Raw genomic sequence first — 20,294 nt, forward strand, 5'->3', positions numbered from 1 at the left:
GAAGCCTTTATCCTTCTCAAAATTGTTTTTTTTCTTCTTTTTTTTGGCCTTGGTTACCGGGGGCGATTGTTATTAGTGTCATCAATGTTAAAGTTTGAATGGCCGAGTATTTCATGATTTTACGAAGAGATATTTGAAGCTTTTATCTTTCTCATAATTGTTTTAATTTTAATTTTTTTGGCCTTGGTTACCAAGGGGTGATTGTCATTAGTGGAGATAGCATCAATGTTAAAGTTTGAATGGCCGAGTTTCATGATTTTACGAAGAGATATTTGAAGCTTTTATCTTTCTCATAATTGTTTTTATTTTCGTTTTTTGGGCTAGGTTACCAAGGGTGATTGTCATTAGTGGAGATAGCATCAATGTTAAAGTTTGAATGGCCGAGTATTTCATGATTTTACGAAGAGATATTTGAAGCTTTTATCTTTCTCATAATTGTTTTTATTTTCATTTTTTGGCCTTGGTTACCTGAGGTGATTGTCATTAGTTGAGAGAACATCAATGTTAAAGTTTGAATGGCCGAGTATTTCAATGATTTTACGAAGAGATATTTGAAGCTTTTATCTTTCTCATAATTGTTTTTATTTTCGTTTTTTTGGCCTTGGTTACCAAGGGGTGATTGTCATTAGTTGAGATAGCATCAATGTTAAAGTTTGATTGGTCGGGCATGTATTTTGCGAAAATTATCTTTTCATTTTACGAAGAGATACTCGAAGCCTTTATCCTTCTCATAATTGTTTTTTTTTCTTCTTTTTTTGGCCTTGGTTACCAAGGGGCGATTGTTATTAGTGGCATCAATGTTAAAGTTCGAATGGCCGAGTATTTCATGATTTTACGAAGAGATATTTGAAGCTTTTATCTTTCTCATAATTGTTTTTATTTTCGTTTTTTGGCTTTGGTTACCAAGGGGTGATTGTCATTAGTAAAGAGAACAAACATCAAAGTTTGGCGGATAGCCGCTAAATCCGTTAAATCTGCTAAATTTTCTTTCCACCAATATTTCTTCATACGGCACAAACCGGCTTTTATGTTCTCATTTTTTCTAAAGTCTATTCACGATAAGTGTGCACTCTTTTTTCATTTACCTATAACTTTTGAAGGAATTCTTCAATCTTTATAAATTTGGTATCATTGGAAAGATATTAGTGAGTGGAACAATTTGAAATAAAAAATTTTTTAAAAAAATTCTAAAAATGAAGATGAAAATGAAGAAGAAAAAAATGAAGATCTTGTAGAAGAGTGCCATAACTTTCATTTTCACTGGAGAGATTCTTTGATTTTAGGAGATAATCACTGTGAAGAAATTTTATTAAAATATTATTCAATATAAAGTTATGATACAAAGTTCATAAGTGATTGACCCCAAAAAACAGCAAAAAACTGCAGAAAACAGCGTTTTTAGACTTCAATCAGCTTATAACTTTGTTTGATATCTTTTGACTGAATGATTATTTTAGAGAATTTTTTTCACAGTGATGACGTTCGATGATTAAGGATTCACTTCAGTGAAAATGATAGTTATAGCACTTTTCTACAAGATCTTCATTTTTTTCTTCTTCATTTTCATCTTCATTTTTAGAATTTTTTTAAAAATTTTTTTATTTCAAATTGTTCCACTCACTAATATCTTTCCAATGATACCAAATTTATAAAGATTGAAGAATTCCTTCAAAAGTTATAGGTAAATGAAAAAAGAGTGCACACTTATCGTGAATAGACTTTAATAGCGGCTGACAAAAAACTTCTGATGAACTGTTTCTAAATTGACTTTTATCACCTACAGGATAAACAGGATAAAAAAGTGATTTCATAAACAGCGTGACCATCGTCGCAATACAAAATCATGGAGAAAATTGGTGTTGCTGTTTTAATGTTACTCGTTTACTCCTCACTGGTCAAAGGACAACAGACGTTACACGATAACAGTAAAATAGAATACACAACAAACAAAACGAAGATTTATTTGGCTGCGTTTTTCTTAAATGTGGAGAAAGATACATACTCATTTCGAGCAGGAATGGAAGTAGCAAGGAAATTGATAAATGAAGATGATCGAATTTTGAAAGATTATGAAATTGTGATTCACTACCACAACTCGTTAGTAAGTGGAAACGCTCTCCTATACACGCTTTCTTTAAAGACAAACTATAAAAGAACATAGCCAAAATATATTGAGAACAAGTTAAGAACATGCAAAAAATATATTGAGAACAAGTTAACAGCGTGGCAAAAGTATCTAGAATAAGTTAAGAACATTTTAAGGACTTGCAGATTCAATTTCTTAGCGAATTGAGGAAAATAAGAACATTATAAAAACATTTTTTTACGTGAAACTCAAAAGGTTAAGACCATCAAACGGCTTCAAATGTGTTGGTAAACAAAAAAACGTGTAGACCATTTCACTGATACACTAAACTATGCTATAGCCTAAGAAAGATTCCATTACGTGTTGTAAACTATCCCAGCTGGCACACAACGTTTTTTCAACGTTTATCTAACGTTCACAACATCCATATAACGTCAGATGGATGTTGAAACAATGCGTATCAATTGGGATGTGTATCTACATTTTGTAATGTCTTCAACCACCAATTTTTCATAGAACGCTTGGCCGACAGTGAGAGCTTTGTACAAATTTATGGAGACAGGACCGGTTAAGCAAATATTACTGGGACCAGCATTCAGTACGGTCAACAAGAGGATTATACCTTTCGTTACAAACCTTGCACTGCCACAGGTAGGTAAATAGGTTTTTCATCTTTCGCCATAGTCATGTAACTTAAAGGAAAATCTGCCAAAAATAAGTCAAATTATGCTAACAAGGTTTCCACATTGTAGGCAAAAATCACGGGTAAAAAGTTGTAGACAAATGAAATTTCAGTGAAAAATTATGAGAGATAGAGCAAAATGACTCTTCAAAGTGTCTGAAAGGGGAGGGAATTTAAGAAAAACACTTTTGAAGTCGTTGCATTGATTTTGAATTGCCTTTGAGGGAACCGCAAGCAAAAAATCAGCGTTTTGATACTGGTGTAAGCCAGTTAATCAAGCCCTTGTGGTTAGATTGCAGTGGGTGACTTTGAAAGACTTTGGATGGGTTTGGAAAGCACCCAGAACCTATTGGGAACTTGTTTTTGATCAATATTGAAGTATTTTGCAAACATTGCAGAAGTCTACAAACCTTTTGTCCATGATTGAAAAAGACAGTTAATACTGTCTAAGCCAAGACTTTCTGTAAACTGAATTAGTTATTACAACTATGAAATCCAGAGTTAATAAATTTCTATATATTTGTGATATTCATTATGTAATGTTTTATACGGTAACACTCAAAATAGCCCGGGTGCTTGCGACTAGTTTTATTGTTTGGATTCAGAATTAGTGGTACCCGGTATATTTTTGGGTGCTTCCGTATAAAACATTAAGTCATGGATATCACGCATTATTATCATCCTTAGGTTTCATTTTCCGCCCGGAAACGATTCAACGAGCGTCGTGAGATCGACGGACGTCTTGTTCCGACGCCGTTAGAAGAAAAAAGATATCCTTATTTGGTGCGGACCGCGCCCTCTTTTGTTCAAAATAATTACGCAAGAGTTCGGGTAATCCAAAACCTTGGATGGAGAAGAGTAGCGATTGTTTTCGATGACAAACAAAATTATGAGGTAAGTTGTAACCACTGATTTCTAACAATTTGACTAGATCTACCATCATGGACAAAATTACGAGGTAAGCTGTAACCTCAGATCTGTAACAATTTGACTAGATCTACAATCATGGACAAAATTATGAGGTAAGTTGTAACCACAGATTTCTAACAATTTGACTAGATCTACAATCATAGACAAAATTACGAGGTAAGTTGTAACCACAGATCTCTAACAGTTTGACTAGATCTACAATCATGGACAAAATTACGAGGTAAGTTGCAACCACAGATCTCTAACAATTTGACTACCGTAGATCTATAATAAATCTATAATAAATTCTTGGATAGATAAATAGATAGATATTTTACGTGGATAGTTCAGTAATCTAGTCTAGTCTTTCAATTGTTTTTGCAAAAAACACGTCCACGGCCAGATGGCTTAGCTATCTATGAACTGAACGGAACATTGGAAGGAACGAGGATTTGAACCGCAAAGCCCTGGTCTGAGACGCTGGCGCCTTTGACTACTTGGCCATCCTTCCTTTCGTATTAGCAAGGTTATGCACGGCTTTATTTTGACCATAAAATGCGATACCGTAGGCCTGTACATAACTTGCCAAAGTAAATCATGTAAGTGAAATCTTATGTACAGGCCTACGATATCGTATTGAACGGTCTAAATAAACACTTGCTTAACTTCGCTATTAGATTTTCCGTAACGTAGAATTTTTAGGTACCAACCTTGAATAAAATGAAATATGTTCATCTTCTAGAAAGTGGAGGATTTGACAGAGCAATTCAAACAAGCCAACATTGATGTTGTTGCAACAGAAAGATTTGAGCCAAAAGGTTCTTATGAACATTTTGATGCTGTTTATGATAATTTGAATGTGAGTTATTCTAATTTCACCATAGCGAACCGTGGTGCAGTGGTAGAGCATCTAGCTATGGTTCACAAGGTTGTGGGTTCAACCCATTGAGTTTAAAGCCCGAAGGGCTAGAGTAGAATCTCTAACCTTTCTCAGGCAAGAAAAAGTGAAGCCTTAAAATTACGCCGTTTTTTGACGACAGATTGAATCTAGCAATTCCTTTTTTTACGATTGATATTTTTTCGAAATTTAGCGGTAAATAGCGGTTTAGTTTCAATCTGTCATTTGTGTAAAAACCAGGCGAGCCGCTCAAGGCCTTCAACTTTGTTGGCTTCAAATCCTACCAAAGAGATTGACTTCTAGCCTTCGGCTTCTACTTCATTGGTTCAACCCCCAGCCGGGTCATACCAAAGATTCTCAAAATAGTACTTGTATAATGTGAGTTATAATTTCTCCGAAAAAAAATACGATACACTTACAAACCTAGCGAACTGTGGTGCAGGAGTAGAGTATCCGGCTACGGTTCACAAGGTTGTGAGTTCAAAAAATTCTCAGAATAGTACTTGATGCCTCTCTGCTTGATGCTCAGCAATTAAGAGAAGGATCAAGGGTAAGTGGAGAAATCCAAGGAGAAAGAGTGGCGCCCTCCCCTATCTTCGGGTAGATAGCTATCGAAAGAGGAACCTTTGGGTCGCCTCCCGACTGCAGTCGCAGACTTAATACTACAAACATATACTAAAAACAAGGAGAATATATAAATACTTCCTCCTCCCATTAAGACACTAAGTGATATCGCCAATTTTTTTTAATTTTGGTGTATATTTTATTTCATTTTCTTATTAGACGATCCTATATAAAGTTTAGGAGGCGGGCGGGATAAATTTGAAAACGGCGGTTAGCACGGGGCGGAGAAAGCAGTGACAGAGGTGCTTAAAGTTTGTTTCAAACTCAACCGCCACTTTTTTCCCGTGAACCACCCTGACGCCCTGACTTTTTGCATATATTTATTTTCCCGCGTTTAGTGACCCTCAAAAGGCCGGTCTCCACTTTCACGCGACATGAGCGAAAACTTTTATTACATTTTTGTAAGGTAATTGGTCGGTTGAAAAATGAAGCAATTCCATTAGCTGAAGCAAAAAAGGTTAAGAAAAACACTGTCGGCCATTTCGCGTGAAAGTGGAGACCGGCCTTAACGGACGATAGTATTGTTTATCATTTTTTCTAACTTAGGTAAGATCCTTTACCAGCTTTTTAACTGGTAAACAGTTTTCCAAGAAAACATAACGCTCAACTCAATCCTCTCTGTATTTTAGAAATCAGATGCTCGTATTATCGTTGGTTTCTTCTTGACAGATGAAGGGGCCTGGGCTATGATGTGTGAGGTAATAAAACCTGTCTCAAAATAATCCGGCTAATTCGGCGCAGTAGCATAGTTTTAGGATCTAGAAGGTAAAAAAGTTCTAATAAAGTCGAGAATTTAGCCTGGAAGCCACTTAACCCCTCCCAAATCGAAAAATCCAATGAAGCAAAGTTGAAGTACTGAAACTGCAATTCTCGCCCGACCTTTAAATTCTAAAAAACGTTAAAATACCCAAAATTGCCAATATATTTCGGAGCTGATTGTAGAATACCTTCAACGCTAAAATATTTCTCCTTTTCAAACATAATTCCAATTTATATGCTCGTAAATCTGGTTTTTTGGTAGTTTTTTATTCAAATGCCACAATTTTTATTTTGTGACGTAACGTCAAAAAGATGATGCTCAATTGTCATTGAACTCGTTGTGTGACGTCAATTTTTTGAAATATGTGGCCTCCATGAAGCTATATATTCGAAAATATTGGACAGCAAAGAAGCCAATCAATTGTCGCTATTTACGCGCGTCGGATAATAAATTGAATATATTGTCCGGGGGTAGTGAAATATCTACAAAATTTGCCTTGTTTGAGGGCAAAACTGCTCTGTTTGGGGGTAATTATGAATGTCCGGGGCCTTAGATCTGTTTTCCGGGAGGGGGGGGTCAAAAGTCACATGGTCCGGTTGGTGGGGTAAATTTAAAAAAAATGTGTTATCCTCCACCCCCTATATTCATTTTCTTTCTTAAAGAGCCCATTCTTTAAATTCTTTAAATAGACCATCTCTATACAACTTACATTTCGTCATTTATATATTTTTTTACAGGCTTACAAACGAGGCGTTTACGGGGCACGGTACACGTGGTTTGTATCAGAGAGCGTAACCACCCTCTTGGGAACACGACAATTCCATGACGTCGATATTAATGCCACGTGTAATTACGCACACGTATTGAAAGCTATGGATAAGAGTATATTTATCACGACTGTGAACTTGAGAACAGATAATGTCAAATCTATTGCTAACTTGGTGAGTGCTTGGCGAATGCCCCCCCCCTGCCCAGCGGAGGTTTTTTCAAAGAGGCGCCGAAATACAAAGGGTACAAAATAACTAATTACTAATTTTGGCGCCCCTTTGCTCTTTTACACCTTAGATTTGGCAGTTTTTGGCCAAAAAGAGAGAAAATACCCAAAAGCGAATTAGTAATCGTTCTTAACGTGTAGAAATCTCATCTTAGGGCTCTTTTATTAAAATGGGACCTCGATTCATGTTAAATATGCCTCTGGGATGCAAAATCTACCTAAAATACACGCTTAAAGTCAGTAAAACTCCTGATTTCACGTGTTTTAATCATCGTCAAAAACACTCAGAAAATATTAAGTTAAAGTGCGCGCGAAAATCTTTTTTTTAAGAGTTGCGTGAAAATACAAGGGTCAAGCTGGATTCTTTACAAGCTCTTTGATGACTCTGTTGATCGTTAAATGTTGAGACAAATGTATTCATTACTTTTTCTAAAGAACGCGTCTTCCCTATTGTTTAGAAATAACCAATCAGCTAAGCATCTTGTAAAAACTCCAGCTCATCCCAAATAAAAGGCGCGCAAAAATTAACGGAATTAAGGTATGTATTTGAAATGCTTAAATTTTCTCTCTCAGAGTACATCCTTCATTTGGCAGATGATAAAGAACCAAGATTTGAAACATATAATCGACCACAATACAACGCACCCTCACGATCCCGCCCCTACTTCCGGCCGCCCAAATATACTTGGGGCACGTGCTTATGATGCGGTGTATACAGCCGCCCTTGCTCTTGATCGTCTCATCAAAAAGAAAGGTATTCATAATTCCAAGTTTGGGTGAAATTCCATAAAGTTTAAATCTCCCTCCCCAGCTGGCACACAATGTTGTTTCAACGTTTATCTAACGTTCACAACGTCCATTTAACGTTAGATTAACGTTGAAACAACGTTGTGTGCCAGCTCTCTCGTGACTAGAGAAGAATCTTCAGTCTTTGGCAGAGAAGAAAAATAAAGCTTTTTAGATTTAAGCCATGTCCGTTTTATTTTTCGAAATTGCCGATAAAATTTATTTCGATGCGGCGTAATTGAAAATTCGACTAATCCAGACGTGTTTTGTTACCTCGATGGACGAAAGAACTTGTTCAAGCTCAGTTCATTGTAGATATGAGTGATCCTCTACATCCAAAATTACTCTAATGTACTGAAAAAAATGAACAATGAACGATAGAATATGAGAAATTTTTCAGGTTTTTCAGGCTTAAGTTATGTATTTTAAGGGAAATCCGTCATTGTGGATTCAGGTTTCGATTTTTAGCAGCTGGCATACAACGCTGTTTCAACGTTCATCTAACGTTATATGGACGTTATGTGAACATTAGATAAACGTTGAAACAACGTTGTGAGCCATCTGAGTTACAAAAATCGAACGTTTGCTTCCATAATGGTAGAAATCAAGTAGATTACTTAATTGAAAATCTCTAAATTTATTTTTCTATAGGTAACTCGTCCTTATTGACCAAATATGGTGATCGTAAAAAAGCATTGGAAATCACACGAGAATTGCTCAACTCAAACTTTGAAGGCATTACTGTAAGAAAATTGGTTACACAGCATTTTCAAATTTTCAAATAAGGATATGTAGTGGAATCTCTTTAACTCGAACCTCTATAACACGAAAGTCTCCTTAACTCGAACAGGTATTATGGTCCCTTCAGCTTCAGAACAAATTTGTGTTCCCCGTGCGGGTTCGAGCTATGAAGACACCACTGTAGCATCTTTTCCCGTTCCCGTGCCGCGTGAGTTTTTTGTTTTGAGAATACACCATTTCGACCGTAGCCACCAAATTTTCACAAAGGATTTTTTTGTCCATTTTATACCACCCTAAAACCGTCCCAGTCTTTTTTTCGCACCTATAGACAATAGAAAAGTGTGTAAAAAAAAGATTGGATCGAGTTTAAGGAAATAGTTAGATAATAAAGTGGTACTCGCCTGACCGCGTGACTACGGTCCAAAAGGTGTATTTCATTTGTTAACTCCCCGGGGGGGGGGGGGGGGGGGGGGCACTGGGTTTGCGGACTGACGGTATGTGCGGGCCAAAAATTGGCTTTTAAAAATGCACCCTTATAGCGCAGCAAAAATCTGTGAAAATCATACCCTTAAAGTGCATTTTCCCCCAAATTTTCGATCCCTTTCGTGCAAAAAATGGTCAAAATTAGCCTCCGTCTCGGAAGAGGACTGGGCCCGAATTTGCGGACATTTTGACAGTTTCACTTTCGTTTTCGGCTATACGACAGCGTTTTCAGGCAGAAATCAGAGGAAATCTGTGAAATTATGGCAGGGAATGTTATCCTATTTTTCCAGTGTTTCTCAAGATTGAAGCAAGATTATTGTTCTAGAAAGTTCATAAAGGCCTAATAGTTCCAGATTAGTATGATTTCATCAGAAAAAAACATTTACACCAAAGCTCCTTATTGATATGTGAAGGCTACCAAAAATAGCAATGTCCTCCATCAGAACAACTTTAACATAAGGGACAAGGACAGTCAAGAAGTCTACTTTGTTGAAAATTTGCACAAAACACTTAGAAAATGGTACTATGAAAACCCATTCTATACTCGTAAAGGATAGTTGAACGATCAGCAGTTGAGAAGGTTGATTAAAATAGAAATCAAAGCACACATAATAAAGTATACCATATATATTTGTCCAGAAAAAACTGGCATGTTGTTTGCTTTGTTTTGGTGTTTAAAAATATGTACTTATCAGTCCTAAAAAATACAAATTTGAATATAATGAGGGCAATGAGTCTGGTTAAATGTTACTATATTTACAAGAAAGGATTACTGAAAAAATACTACTGTAGATAAACTAAACTCAAAAACTAAAACTTTACCATAAATTTACATTACGACATTTTAAAATTCTTTCTTTAATAGCAACAAAGAAAAAAATATGGCTCAAAGTTTTAAAAATAGAGCTAGTCAGAGCTTCAATTCAGTAGGTATAGAGCTTTCAAAATTTGAAAACAGACACTGCATTGGGCACTACAAGACTAGAGAAAGATGTCAACCATCCACACGTACACGGTTTTTTCGATTCATGAAAAAAATAAAGTATTTATCAAAAAAAGGTTCTCTTTTTTTTGGTAATCAATTCCAACCAACAACAATCAATGTAACAGTTTTTTGAAAACCATCCCACAGTGTAAACATTACCAACCAACAAAACCCACACCGCCAAAATTGTAAAAATAAGTCAATATAATTTCTATCAACAATTTCTCGTAAAATGTTTTTTTTCCAACATTCTGATTACCAATCATGGCTGGAGGCATCATGTGTAGAGTGACTGTGTGGCATTTCATTGCTTTTAATGACCATGATACCAAACATCAACCAAATAAAACTGACGCCAAGTCAAATCTGTCAATTAAAAATTTCCATGAAAATTATAATCAAAACTTATCTCGTAAAATGCTTTTTTCAACATTCTGGAAGTGTTCAAAGTCAAAGGTATCATATGTAGAGCCAAGCAATACATGAAAAGTCATTTGCTATCTCATTTGCCATGAGATATATGAGTCTACAAATCAAACAAAAACCAACAAATCATGTCTCTTCACTTTCATGTCACATCGTGTTTATATGGGGTATCAGAAAGCCAATCCACAAGAAGAGCCATCTTCCTTTATTATGGAGTGTTCCGAAACTATTGGTAGGTTGTTTGGAAGTAAAGAAACCCACACAGTTTGTTTTATTTTGAAGATTTAACTTGAAAACAAACTTCATCTTTCCAGCAGAAACTCATGTTTCAACCTGACATAACATTGGTCAGTCGGATCTGCTACTAACATGTAATAGTTTTATTATAACCGAGCTTGAGAATCCGTACGCAGCACTTGTAACATGTATTATGTGTATAATTATGTCAGTCGACTTGAATCATGATACATTACTCAGATTTCACTGGATGCATTTTCGCTGTGAAATTATCCGCAAAATTCGCTGACCGCGTTTCGAGACGGAGGCTAATTCTAGCATTTTTGGTCAAAGTATCTAGATTTTTCAAGAATTTTCTGAAATTTCTACCCTTACAGTGCATCTCTAGTTTTTCCGACCCTTACAGTGCATTTTAAACATATTGGAAAAGGTACCCTAAGGACCCGCACATACCCGTCGGTCCTTTTGCCCAGCTGCCCCCCCCCCCCGGGGGTTAACTCCACTTTGTAAGACTAAGGGGCGAGTCTCCTTAGTAGAGTAAGAGATGATTTTTCAATAAGTTTTATCTACTTTTTACTATATGCAAATGTATTTTTCTCAACATTTTCCTATCACCAGGGGTTGGTTAAATTTGGAGGACCAACCAAAGACGATAGTTTAGGTCACGTCATCATTAACCAATGGAAATCGCTGCTTCCTTCACCGTTCGGTAAATTAACGCAAGTGGCGTATTTTAATCCAGCTGAAAACGAGATGGATATCAAGCCAATTAATGATACCATATTCACAGGTTAGTTTGTGTTTTTCATTTGAAAGGTTTTATTTTGTGTTCCCGTTTCATATTAGACACATATTTCTTACCAGGACAGTGTCCACCTATTGTTATAATATGCAGGTTAGTTTGCGTTCGATTTTCAGAGCCTAAAACTATGGATCGTAAAAGGATTAAGCAACAAGCCTTAAGCTGTTTGACTAAGCTCTCATTAGTCAGCCCCGGTGACTCTTCAAATCGGTTCGACGATTTTTTTCCCGCTCGTCGTTAAGACTTTCATTTTAATTCCGATTTCGGATTATTTTCGGGAAACAGGATTTCGGGATTATTTAGCGCGCGAAAATAATTTTTTCTTAGCAAGATAAAATAAGAAAAGAAAAAAAACACATAACATAAAAAGAAGCCTTATAATTAATAATAAGAAAAAAAGAAGAGAAAAAAGATTCTTTATTTGTGTCATATTCCATAGTTAATAAAAGATGCTTTTGCATTGTAAATAAAGAGAGCTAATTATAGAGAAAGCGTAGATGGAGAAAGTGAGTATATCAAAGAAATTTTTTTTCTTCGAATAATGTTAAAAGTTATATACGACTTGTAGACTATTTCATCTATCTGGGTCTTTTATTATTCTCATGGAAAGAGTATAACAACAACGGAATAAATCTTTTTCACCGACTTCTGCTTTGGATACGGATTCCACTATGCACTGCTCTGTTTTCTTCTGAACGTTTCAAGCAAATAGATACGTTCTTTCAAACTGCTCAGATTTTAACAAAGCCAGATTTCTTATCTGTACTTCCTATTAATCATTCTAAGCCTTCTAAGCATTTTGGGCTGACTTTCCAGCGCAGCTGGTTTATTTAATCTATAAAAGGTTTTAAACGGAACAAATTAACTAAAGGTTAATAGCCTCCCGCTAAAAACCCTAGATTATACCGCCAGTAGATAGAAACCAAAAAAAAGAAGATAAAAGACTATGTAAGATAAAATAAAAAATAACAAGAAATTAAAAAAAAAGAAGAAGAAAAAAATGAGATAAGAGAAGAGCTAAGGGAGCAAGCAAACTAGAACAACAGTCCCCTGAAACGCAGTCGGTGTCACGAATGAAAGCTCTCATTTCTTGAACGCCCACAATATTATGTCTTGCTTCCATTTGATAACATACCTAAACCGTTTGGAAAACCCACATTTTTGACCCGTAAAATCGAAAGCGGTCAAAGCACTGATTCATCGTCCTAGCTCATTTCGGGTCTAAACAAATTAAAACTAACAGTCTCCATCACAGAATTGAAAATATTGTTGAAAAAGTTGGCAAATCATTCAAAAGAAAAATATTGTACCTAAAATTAAAAAAGGGCTAAAACTTTTGACAGAATCTAAATCAGATAGCAATTTTTGCTCGTTGAAAAGATATCCCGGAGTGGAAAAATGACAAATGAAGATTAAGTACATCGACTTCTTGTAGAATCGAGCTATGATCTTCATTTTTGTATCAGAAACTCCTCAATCTTAGATAGGGACCGCGAAAGACGGGGGTTAAATGGTTGGAATCGACCAAAATGTTGTTTTTAGGTTTTAGACCACCTATAACCATGGGATAAGTTTTAAAAGCATTCTTATCATTAAATAAATGTCCTGTAAAAGTTTGGTGGCCATAACTTTATTTGTTATGAAAATATGAGCAATTTTGTAAAATTTTGAATGGCAGACGACCTACCAACAGAAAATTGGATTTAGACAGGTGAGCGCGTCCTCAAACCCCCATGATGTTATACATTTTTGGAACTGGAAGAGATCAGCGCTGTTTGTTTTTTTTGTCTCATTGACCCAATCAAATCCTACAAAAAATTATTCAGTTTTTTCTGGGGAAAAGCCACTTTTGAGGGCTTTAGCTGTCCTCCCCGGCATTAAGACAAAGATAATATGAAATTTCAACCTTTTTTACATATTGTTTGTTAATAAAAATTAACATTTTCAACCGCGCTCTGCTGTCTTTTTTTGGCTCAAAGTTTATTGGTATTCGAGAAATTCTACAGAATTGTCGAGCGCGTGTTTGTTTACAATTCGAAAGTTCAAAGTCCACGGAGAGTGACAATCTGCCAGCTCTCCAGCATACAGGATATTTTCGATTCATTCGTACGGCAAACGAAAAATTTGAAGAAAAAAAATTGATAAAAAATTAAAACTTTGTCTTGAGAACCTTCGTGCCAAGTTTCAATGCTATAGCATTAATAGAAGTAAAGTTATTGCAAAAAATGTATTTTTTGACATAACCCCCGGATTTTCACTTTTAAACCTATTTAACCATGATTTTTACAAAAATCCTCGAAAATCGTTCCAAAAAAAGGGTCATTTTCAGGAGATAGAAAATTTCATATCTCGAGAACGGCTTGGCCGATTTTGATGAATGACCCCTCATTTTTTTTCTTTTTTGATGCTCTTTCCAATGAGCATGGTTTCAATGCGCTAAAAACAATTTGAAAAAATCATTGCGGTCCCTATCTTAGAACGTCATAAATATTAATTCTGTTAAAAATAAAGCTTTTTTTGTTCCGCTGCAGATTATATTGGGACAAACTTTACAAATATATTTTTTTTCTAGACAAAATCACAAGGTTAGATGGTATACAGACAGCACGGATCGAATTATACAGTTCACGGCACGTTTTGTACATCATATGGACGTTAATTGGACTTTCAGTTTTACTGGCTCTCACTTTTTTTATCATTAACATGAAATATCGAACAGTCAGGTTAGAAACATGTTTAATCTTTATAAGAATATACTCTGTAAGAATATTCATGATAAAATTTGCGAAAAACTTAAAACATCATCCTTATAAAGTTTAGCATCTGAACCCAAAATTGAACTTTTTAGAGCGACCAAACGGAGCAGTTTCGTTCTGCTGTATTGTAACGTCTTCTTTTTTTGAACGTTGACACAGTGTTTCGGAACCGTTTCGTTTCGGAACGATACGGAACCATGACGTCTGAACATGGTCTTTGTCCAAGCAATACTTTCCTCAAAAATGTTATATTTTTTCTTGAAAGATGTATTTAGATGTTAAATTTAAGTTTGATTTCTATGCTAACCTTTATGAATGCCTTAAGAATAGGGGCCGTCCACATAGTACGAACGCACTAAAATGTCGAAAATCGAGTACCCCCTCCCCCCAAGCGTACGCAAATAGCTATACCCCCTCTGGTAAGTACGTACTTTTTCATTCACCCCCCCCCCTCGGTTGAAGAAAATTTCGAATTCAAATCGTTTGGTTGGGATATGAAACTCGATGTTTATCAAGAAACTTTTTCTTTTCCTTGATGCGTATAACAAGCGTAAAAGTCGACAAAAACAAGCAAAAAAGGGCTATGTAAAATTTTTTCTCTGCGTACGTACATTTTGCTTTGACCCCTCCCCTCCCCATGTACGCAAGCATACGCTTTTTAGAAGAAGCCCCCCCCCCTTAGTGCGTACGTACTATGTGGACGGCCCCATATTCCAAAATCAATTTCCTGAAAAAAGTTCAGAATAGCCATGCTTAAATGAAATGTCACCATTCTCATATAAAAGACGTGCAGACCACAAGCCTTAATTTGTTCATTAATTTTGCCGAAGGTTGGTTTAAACCAGTTTCTGTGTCAGTTTCTTTGTTTTTATTGCCAGGCCAACAAAGGACAAAAATAAGCATTAGTGAAGCCTAGCGAAATTTGGATTCTAGAGACCGTTTTTGATTACCTTTGTAATGTTTTTCGCAAGCTCAGCATTTTTTTTCATAGCTATATTTAAATATCTTTAACCTAGCCTCAACTGATTTATTCCACCCTCATAGATTAATCAAGATGTCAAGCCTCTTCGTGAAAACAATCGAACTTTATTACTACTCTATTTAGATATAAATTCTTGATTACTGGGCTAACCACGTTAAAAATCGACTCTACTTCCCTTATAGATTAATCAAGATGTCAAGCCCTAACATGAACAGTGGAATTATTTTTGGTTGTCTTCTGTTGTATACGATGTTGTTCTTATATGGTTTGGATACGAGGTTCATCAGCGCAAGCAAACAGTTATCATTTTGCTACGTGAGTTTTTTGATGTTTTAAACATACCTTATTAAGGGAAGAAATTTTGGCGGAAAGAAATTTAGATTTACGGGTCATTCGCCAAAATTAATAATAAATCGCAAAAATTAATATTCACCAAATTTAGAAATTTTATTAAATCGCCAAAATAAATTCCGCAAAATTGCACTAAAATTGGCGAACGGGTTCATTCGCCAAGATTTCTTCTCTTAAGGTATTTTAAAATATGCATTTGATTCTCCATAATAACTCAATCAAACACAAAGGAATACAAATTTATTTGAATTATAAAAATGTCGAGATAAAGGGCATATAATGCATTGTTAACTGAAGGGACGAGCAAACTTATTAAAGTTAAGGAGACATTCGAGCTATAGAGGTTTGAATTATGGAGAAACATGTATAAAAGTCACTACTCTTGTCTCCCGATTATACGGGGGGGGGTCCGAATAAGCAGGGGGTAGGAAAATTTTCTAAATTCTAATAAGCAGGGGAAGGGGATGGAATAAGAGGGGGGGGGGGGGGGTAATTCGAGAACAGAATTTTTTTTAACTGATATCAATTTCAACAACAAAAAAAGAAACTTTAACAAATGAACACGTAAAATAAGAACCAATACTAACAAAAAGGAAAATTTTAACAAGTTTAAGGTCTATCTACACTGTAATAAAATATTAAATTATTCGAATTTAATTAGCGGCGGGGGGGGGGGGTCTTAATAATAGCGGGGGGGATGGATTTTTTTTCATTTAACAATAAGTGGGAGACAAGAGTAGTCGGCTGAAAAAGAATGCTATCCATCGCCGTCAACAGAAATTGACGTCTAACAATTGTTGCAGACTCATGCTATAATAGAGGTTTTTTCAGTTTGTCTAAGGACGTGACATTGTCAATTGAAAGGATATTATTATAATTGTAATCGTCTTATTTATCTATATGTTTCCAGGTTTTCCCGTTTTTGATGTCAATTGGATTCACATTTCTTTTCGGGTGTTTGTTCAGTAAGACATGGAGAGTTTATAAAATCTTTACAGCTGCTCCCAAGATGGTCAAAGTGGTAAGCATGTCCTTATTTCTGAAATTCCACCTAAATTTTCGTAAAATTCCGCCACTAAGCCCGAAAATAGGCACGATGCTTGCTCCACCGCCAATCGTAAAAAACCCATCTGTCTTCAATGAATAGCCAAAATCTAAGGTATCATATAAGACACCCCCTTCTCACGGACCCACTCTTTCCACTGGACAAAATCGTCCAAAATATCGTCCCGGTGGAGAATTATCCTCCAATTTTTGTCCCTACTGAAAATAATCAAATAAACCTATCCTCGCTACAGAATATGATGCTTTTTTCCCATCCCCACTGAATTTTCTGGCTTGAAAACAAAAGAATTGAAATCCCCATTGATCTGAAAACTGAGTCTGTGAGAAGGGGGTGTTATAAGATAACGTATAACGTAATAAAATAGAAATTCAACAGCACACCAGTCTGTTCAATAAAAAGCCGAAGAACATTCGGTTAAGATTATACTATTCCTCGTTTACTATAGAACACAGCAGCTTTGCGAGACGAGCGGTTATACGTTTTGGTATTATGTTTGGTGTTGGTCGATTTGTTCGTATCTATTTTGTGGGTCGTGGTGTCACCTTTTGAATTGGAAGAAGTTGTTACTGATTCAAGGGCTGTGAGTATACAACCTTCATATTTATTACAAGAAAGGCGTTTATTGAGTTCTCTTAAGCGAGCCGTAGTGTGAAGGTAAAGCATTCGGCTACGGTGCACAAGGTCGTGGGCTCAATCCCTGGCCGGGTCATACCAAAGATTCTAAAATAATATATAATGCCTCTTTATTAATGCTCACAATTTAAATGCTTCAACCCAGATGACACACAACGTCAAAACAACGTCCATGTGACATTCAAACGTTAAAACGACGTTGTGTGCCAACTGGGAAGAAAGATGGGTAATTGAAAGTTCTATACTTTAGCCCATTCCCTTAAAATTTGCACTAATTATATATTTTGCGTACCATTCTTCAATCAATGTTTTAATTCTAACATATTATATACCGTTGAAAAGATAATTCGGAGTACTGTGATTCGTGAGAATAATAAAATAAATAAAATTTGACAAAGTTATAATATTCAATATATAATATTGAAAGTCGCACTGTTAACAAGAAACTTCCATGAACGATGCTAATTCAGCCAAAGCTTTAAAATCTAAAAAAATGAAGGTTAAAACAAATTCTTTTTTTCATAGCTAAGTGCTGACTACCGGGAGGAAGATTTCTACCGAAAATGTTCATGTGAATATTCAACCCATTTCTCTACAACCATGTTTGTGTACAAAGGCGCTTTATTGATCCTGGGAAGTTTTTTAGCTTGGGAAACAAAGCGTGTGAGAGTTGCAGCCCTTAATGATTCGCAATTTATTGGTGAGTTTTCCTATTGCACAAATAAGCCTCCGTTTACGTCACCGCGTTCCTTTAACGTTTATTTGACGTTTTATGGCCGTCATTTCGACGTTTCATGAACTACTGTGGAGCCTTCATAATCCAAAAATCATACCAGAGCGATACGAAACCGTTATCTCTGAGCATGGTCTTAGAGTATTCTTTCATTATTTTCAGGAATGGCAGTATACAATGTTTTTATTGTTTCCGTGACAACCCTTATCGTCTATTACGCAATCGAAAATTTCAAAACGTACTACTATCAAGCTTACGTCGTTGTTGCGGCTGCCATTTTGATTTGCAGTAATGTTACTGTTATACTTGTGTTTGTTCCCAAGGTAACTAAAAGTTTCCATATTATTATTATTTATACCCCCGTATATAAACAACAACAGTGAACTTACACAAACTTCCATTATTCGAATTTTTCTGTAATTCGAACCCAGTCTTCGTCAAGGAGAAAACCTCTTGAAATACTCTCTATAATTCGAATCTCGCTGTAATTCGAACAAATAAGATTCTCCGTTCGAGTTCGAAATAAGTAAGAGTCAACTTTATAGTCTTGCCCACGCAATTAAGCCTGAGTCTTGTGTACCTAATATTACAAAAGACTGTCTTAAGCTTGTGCTTGAAGCTTTGGTACTTGATGCAAATTAACCTTAAATCGTAATTATTTACTACCTTAAGTGGATAAATTTTGGCGGGGATTAAATTTGGCGAATTTGCCAATTTTGAATAGACTTTTCAAATTCGGCAACTCACCAAATTAAATCCCCGCCAAATTTAACAAAAAGGGAATTATGTGAAAAATCACAGCTTTTTAGTATATTTTGAGTAATTTTCACCCATTTCAGTGTGACAAAATTCAAAATTCGCCAAATTAAATTCCCGCCAAGAATCGTTTCTTGGTTTAAATCCACACCAAAATTTATCCACTTAAGGTATATAAGTAAGGTATTATCATATTTTAAAATTTATATTACCAAATTAAATTCCCGCCATAATTTCTTCCTTTAGGAAAAACAATTACACAACTTTTTAAGAATTGTTTCTTCTTTTCAGCTCATCTTACTATTTGGCCGTAACAAAACATTGGCAAGAGCTTTATCCGTTCAAACCTTCTCTTTCTCCTCTTCATCGAAAGATCAACACAGCGGCTCGACCAATCATCTTAATTCTTACGGCGGTTCGACCAATCAAATCAATTCACAAGGTCTTTCCACCAATAGGATGAGCGTTCGAAATGGATCGACCAATAGGATTCATCATACAGATTCGAACAATAGCAGCAATGTTGTTTATAATCGGTACGCCGACGAGAAGAAATGAGAGAATGTCGGCAACATTGAATGCTCATCCAGCGTACATATGACATCCATAATATCAATTGAAGTGATATGAACGTTGAAACAACGTTGTGTGAAGAAAATCATCCAGAAATCATCCAAAAATCTGGCAAAATCTGGTAATGAATGATGATGAATGTGACTTTGTGATTAGATGTTACTCTCCTTTTGAGAGTTTTTTTGATCATATTGCAGATTTATATAGAATATAACACCCGCTTCTCACAGACCCGATAGGATTTTTTCAGCCAGTGGAGGATAAAAATAATGGACTGAAACTCGATGGGGATTGATATTCCTCTATATTTTTTATGGCTGGGGATTTCAGTGGGGATGGGAAAAATGGTATAAAATATTGCAGTGAGGACTGGTTTATTGGATTATTTTCAGTGGGAACACTGAAACTACCCCCCCCCCCCCGGGGACGGTATTTTGGTCGATTTTTCCAGTGGTCTGTGAGAATGGGGTGTAATATGGAGTCAAAATCTGATCAAAGATCGAAACATCAAAAAAAAAGTGACGAACAAGACGTTATCATAACTGACCCTGAGAGTCAAGACATTTTAAGCAACAACTGGTGTTTTAAAACTTAAATTGCTACTGCAAACATGATACAAAACAATTACTAGTTGCAACCAAAGATATCGTATATAAAATACTAAATAGTCTTTTCTGTCCCTAACTGAAGCAAAATTATTTGCTAGCTTCAAAAGAGTGATGTCACAATTATTTTGCTTCACCTGCCGTGGCATAAAGCAGCTCTATCAAGTGTATTTTATATATGATATCTGTGCGGTTCCAATTTTAGAAAAATGGGCGAATGTACGCTCTTTTGTTTAAATGGAAATCAATAAATCGCATTTAAAACTATTGTATGATCAAGACTTAGAATATATTTCAGAATAGAAAGGTGGTTCCAGTTATAGTCCATTACCCCTCTGTGGACGACATGGATTTCCGTAACAATTAACTTTTGAAAAACTTCAGGATTTCCGTAAGATTCATGAGTTTTTAAGAAAAAATCTTGGA

The 20,294-nt window shown here is 35.7% G+C and overlaps 2 protein-coding genes across 5 annotated transcripts in view; one reads left to right on the plus strand and one right to left on the minus strand.

Moving 5' to 3' along the window:
- The window catches only part of LOC136824911 (espin-like), a 118,943-nt gene that overhangs the window by 82,484 nt on the left and 16,165 nt on the right, over positions 1-20,294 (minus strand). For 2 of the 4 annotated variants that reach the window (XM_067080898.1, XM_067080897.1), the window contains exon 14: positions 18,889-19,381. The exons of the other annotated variants lie outside the window; for them this stretch is intronic. In XM_067080898.1, coding sequence (XP_066936999.1) covers positions 19,218-19,381 — 164 coding nt within the window. In that variant the 3' untranslated portion in view covers positions 18,889-19,217. Of the gene's footprint in view, positions 1-18,888; positions 19,382-20,294 lie in introns of those variants that run through there. 4 annotated transcript variants of the gene reach the window in all.
- Positions 1,782-19,248, plus strand: LOC136824913 (gamma-aminobutyric acid type B receptor subunit 2-like). The gene is made up of 16 exons (XM_067080899.1): positions 1,782-2,101; positions 2,603-2,737; positions 3,456-3,662; positions 4,420-4,536; positions 5,829-5,897; positions 6,697-6,900; positions 7,527-7,707; positions 8,391-8,482; positions 11,230-11,401; positions 13,986-14,136; positions 15,334-15,466; positions 16,413-16,523; positions 17,014-17,148; positions 17,727-17,901; positions 18,097-18,257; positions 18,982-19,248. Exons 1-16 carry the CDS (start codon positions 1,844-1,846, stop codon positions 19,246-19,248), a joined length of 2,568 nt encoding a protein of 855 aa, XP_066937000.1. The 5' UTR covers positions 1,782-1,843.

The sequence above is a fragment of the Clytia hemisphaerica genome, unplaced genomic scaffold (genome assembly GCF_902728285.1).
Source record: "Clytia hemisphaerica strain Z4C2 unplaced genomic scaffold, Clytia hemisphaerica genome assembly, whole genome shotgun sequence".
Taxonomy (NCBI): domain Eukaryota; kingdom Metazoa; phylum Cnidaria; class Hydrozoa; order Leptothecata; family Clytiidae; genus Clytia; species Clytia hemisphaerica.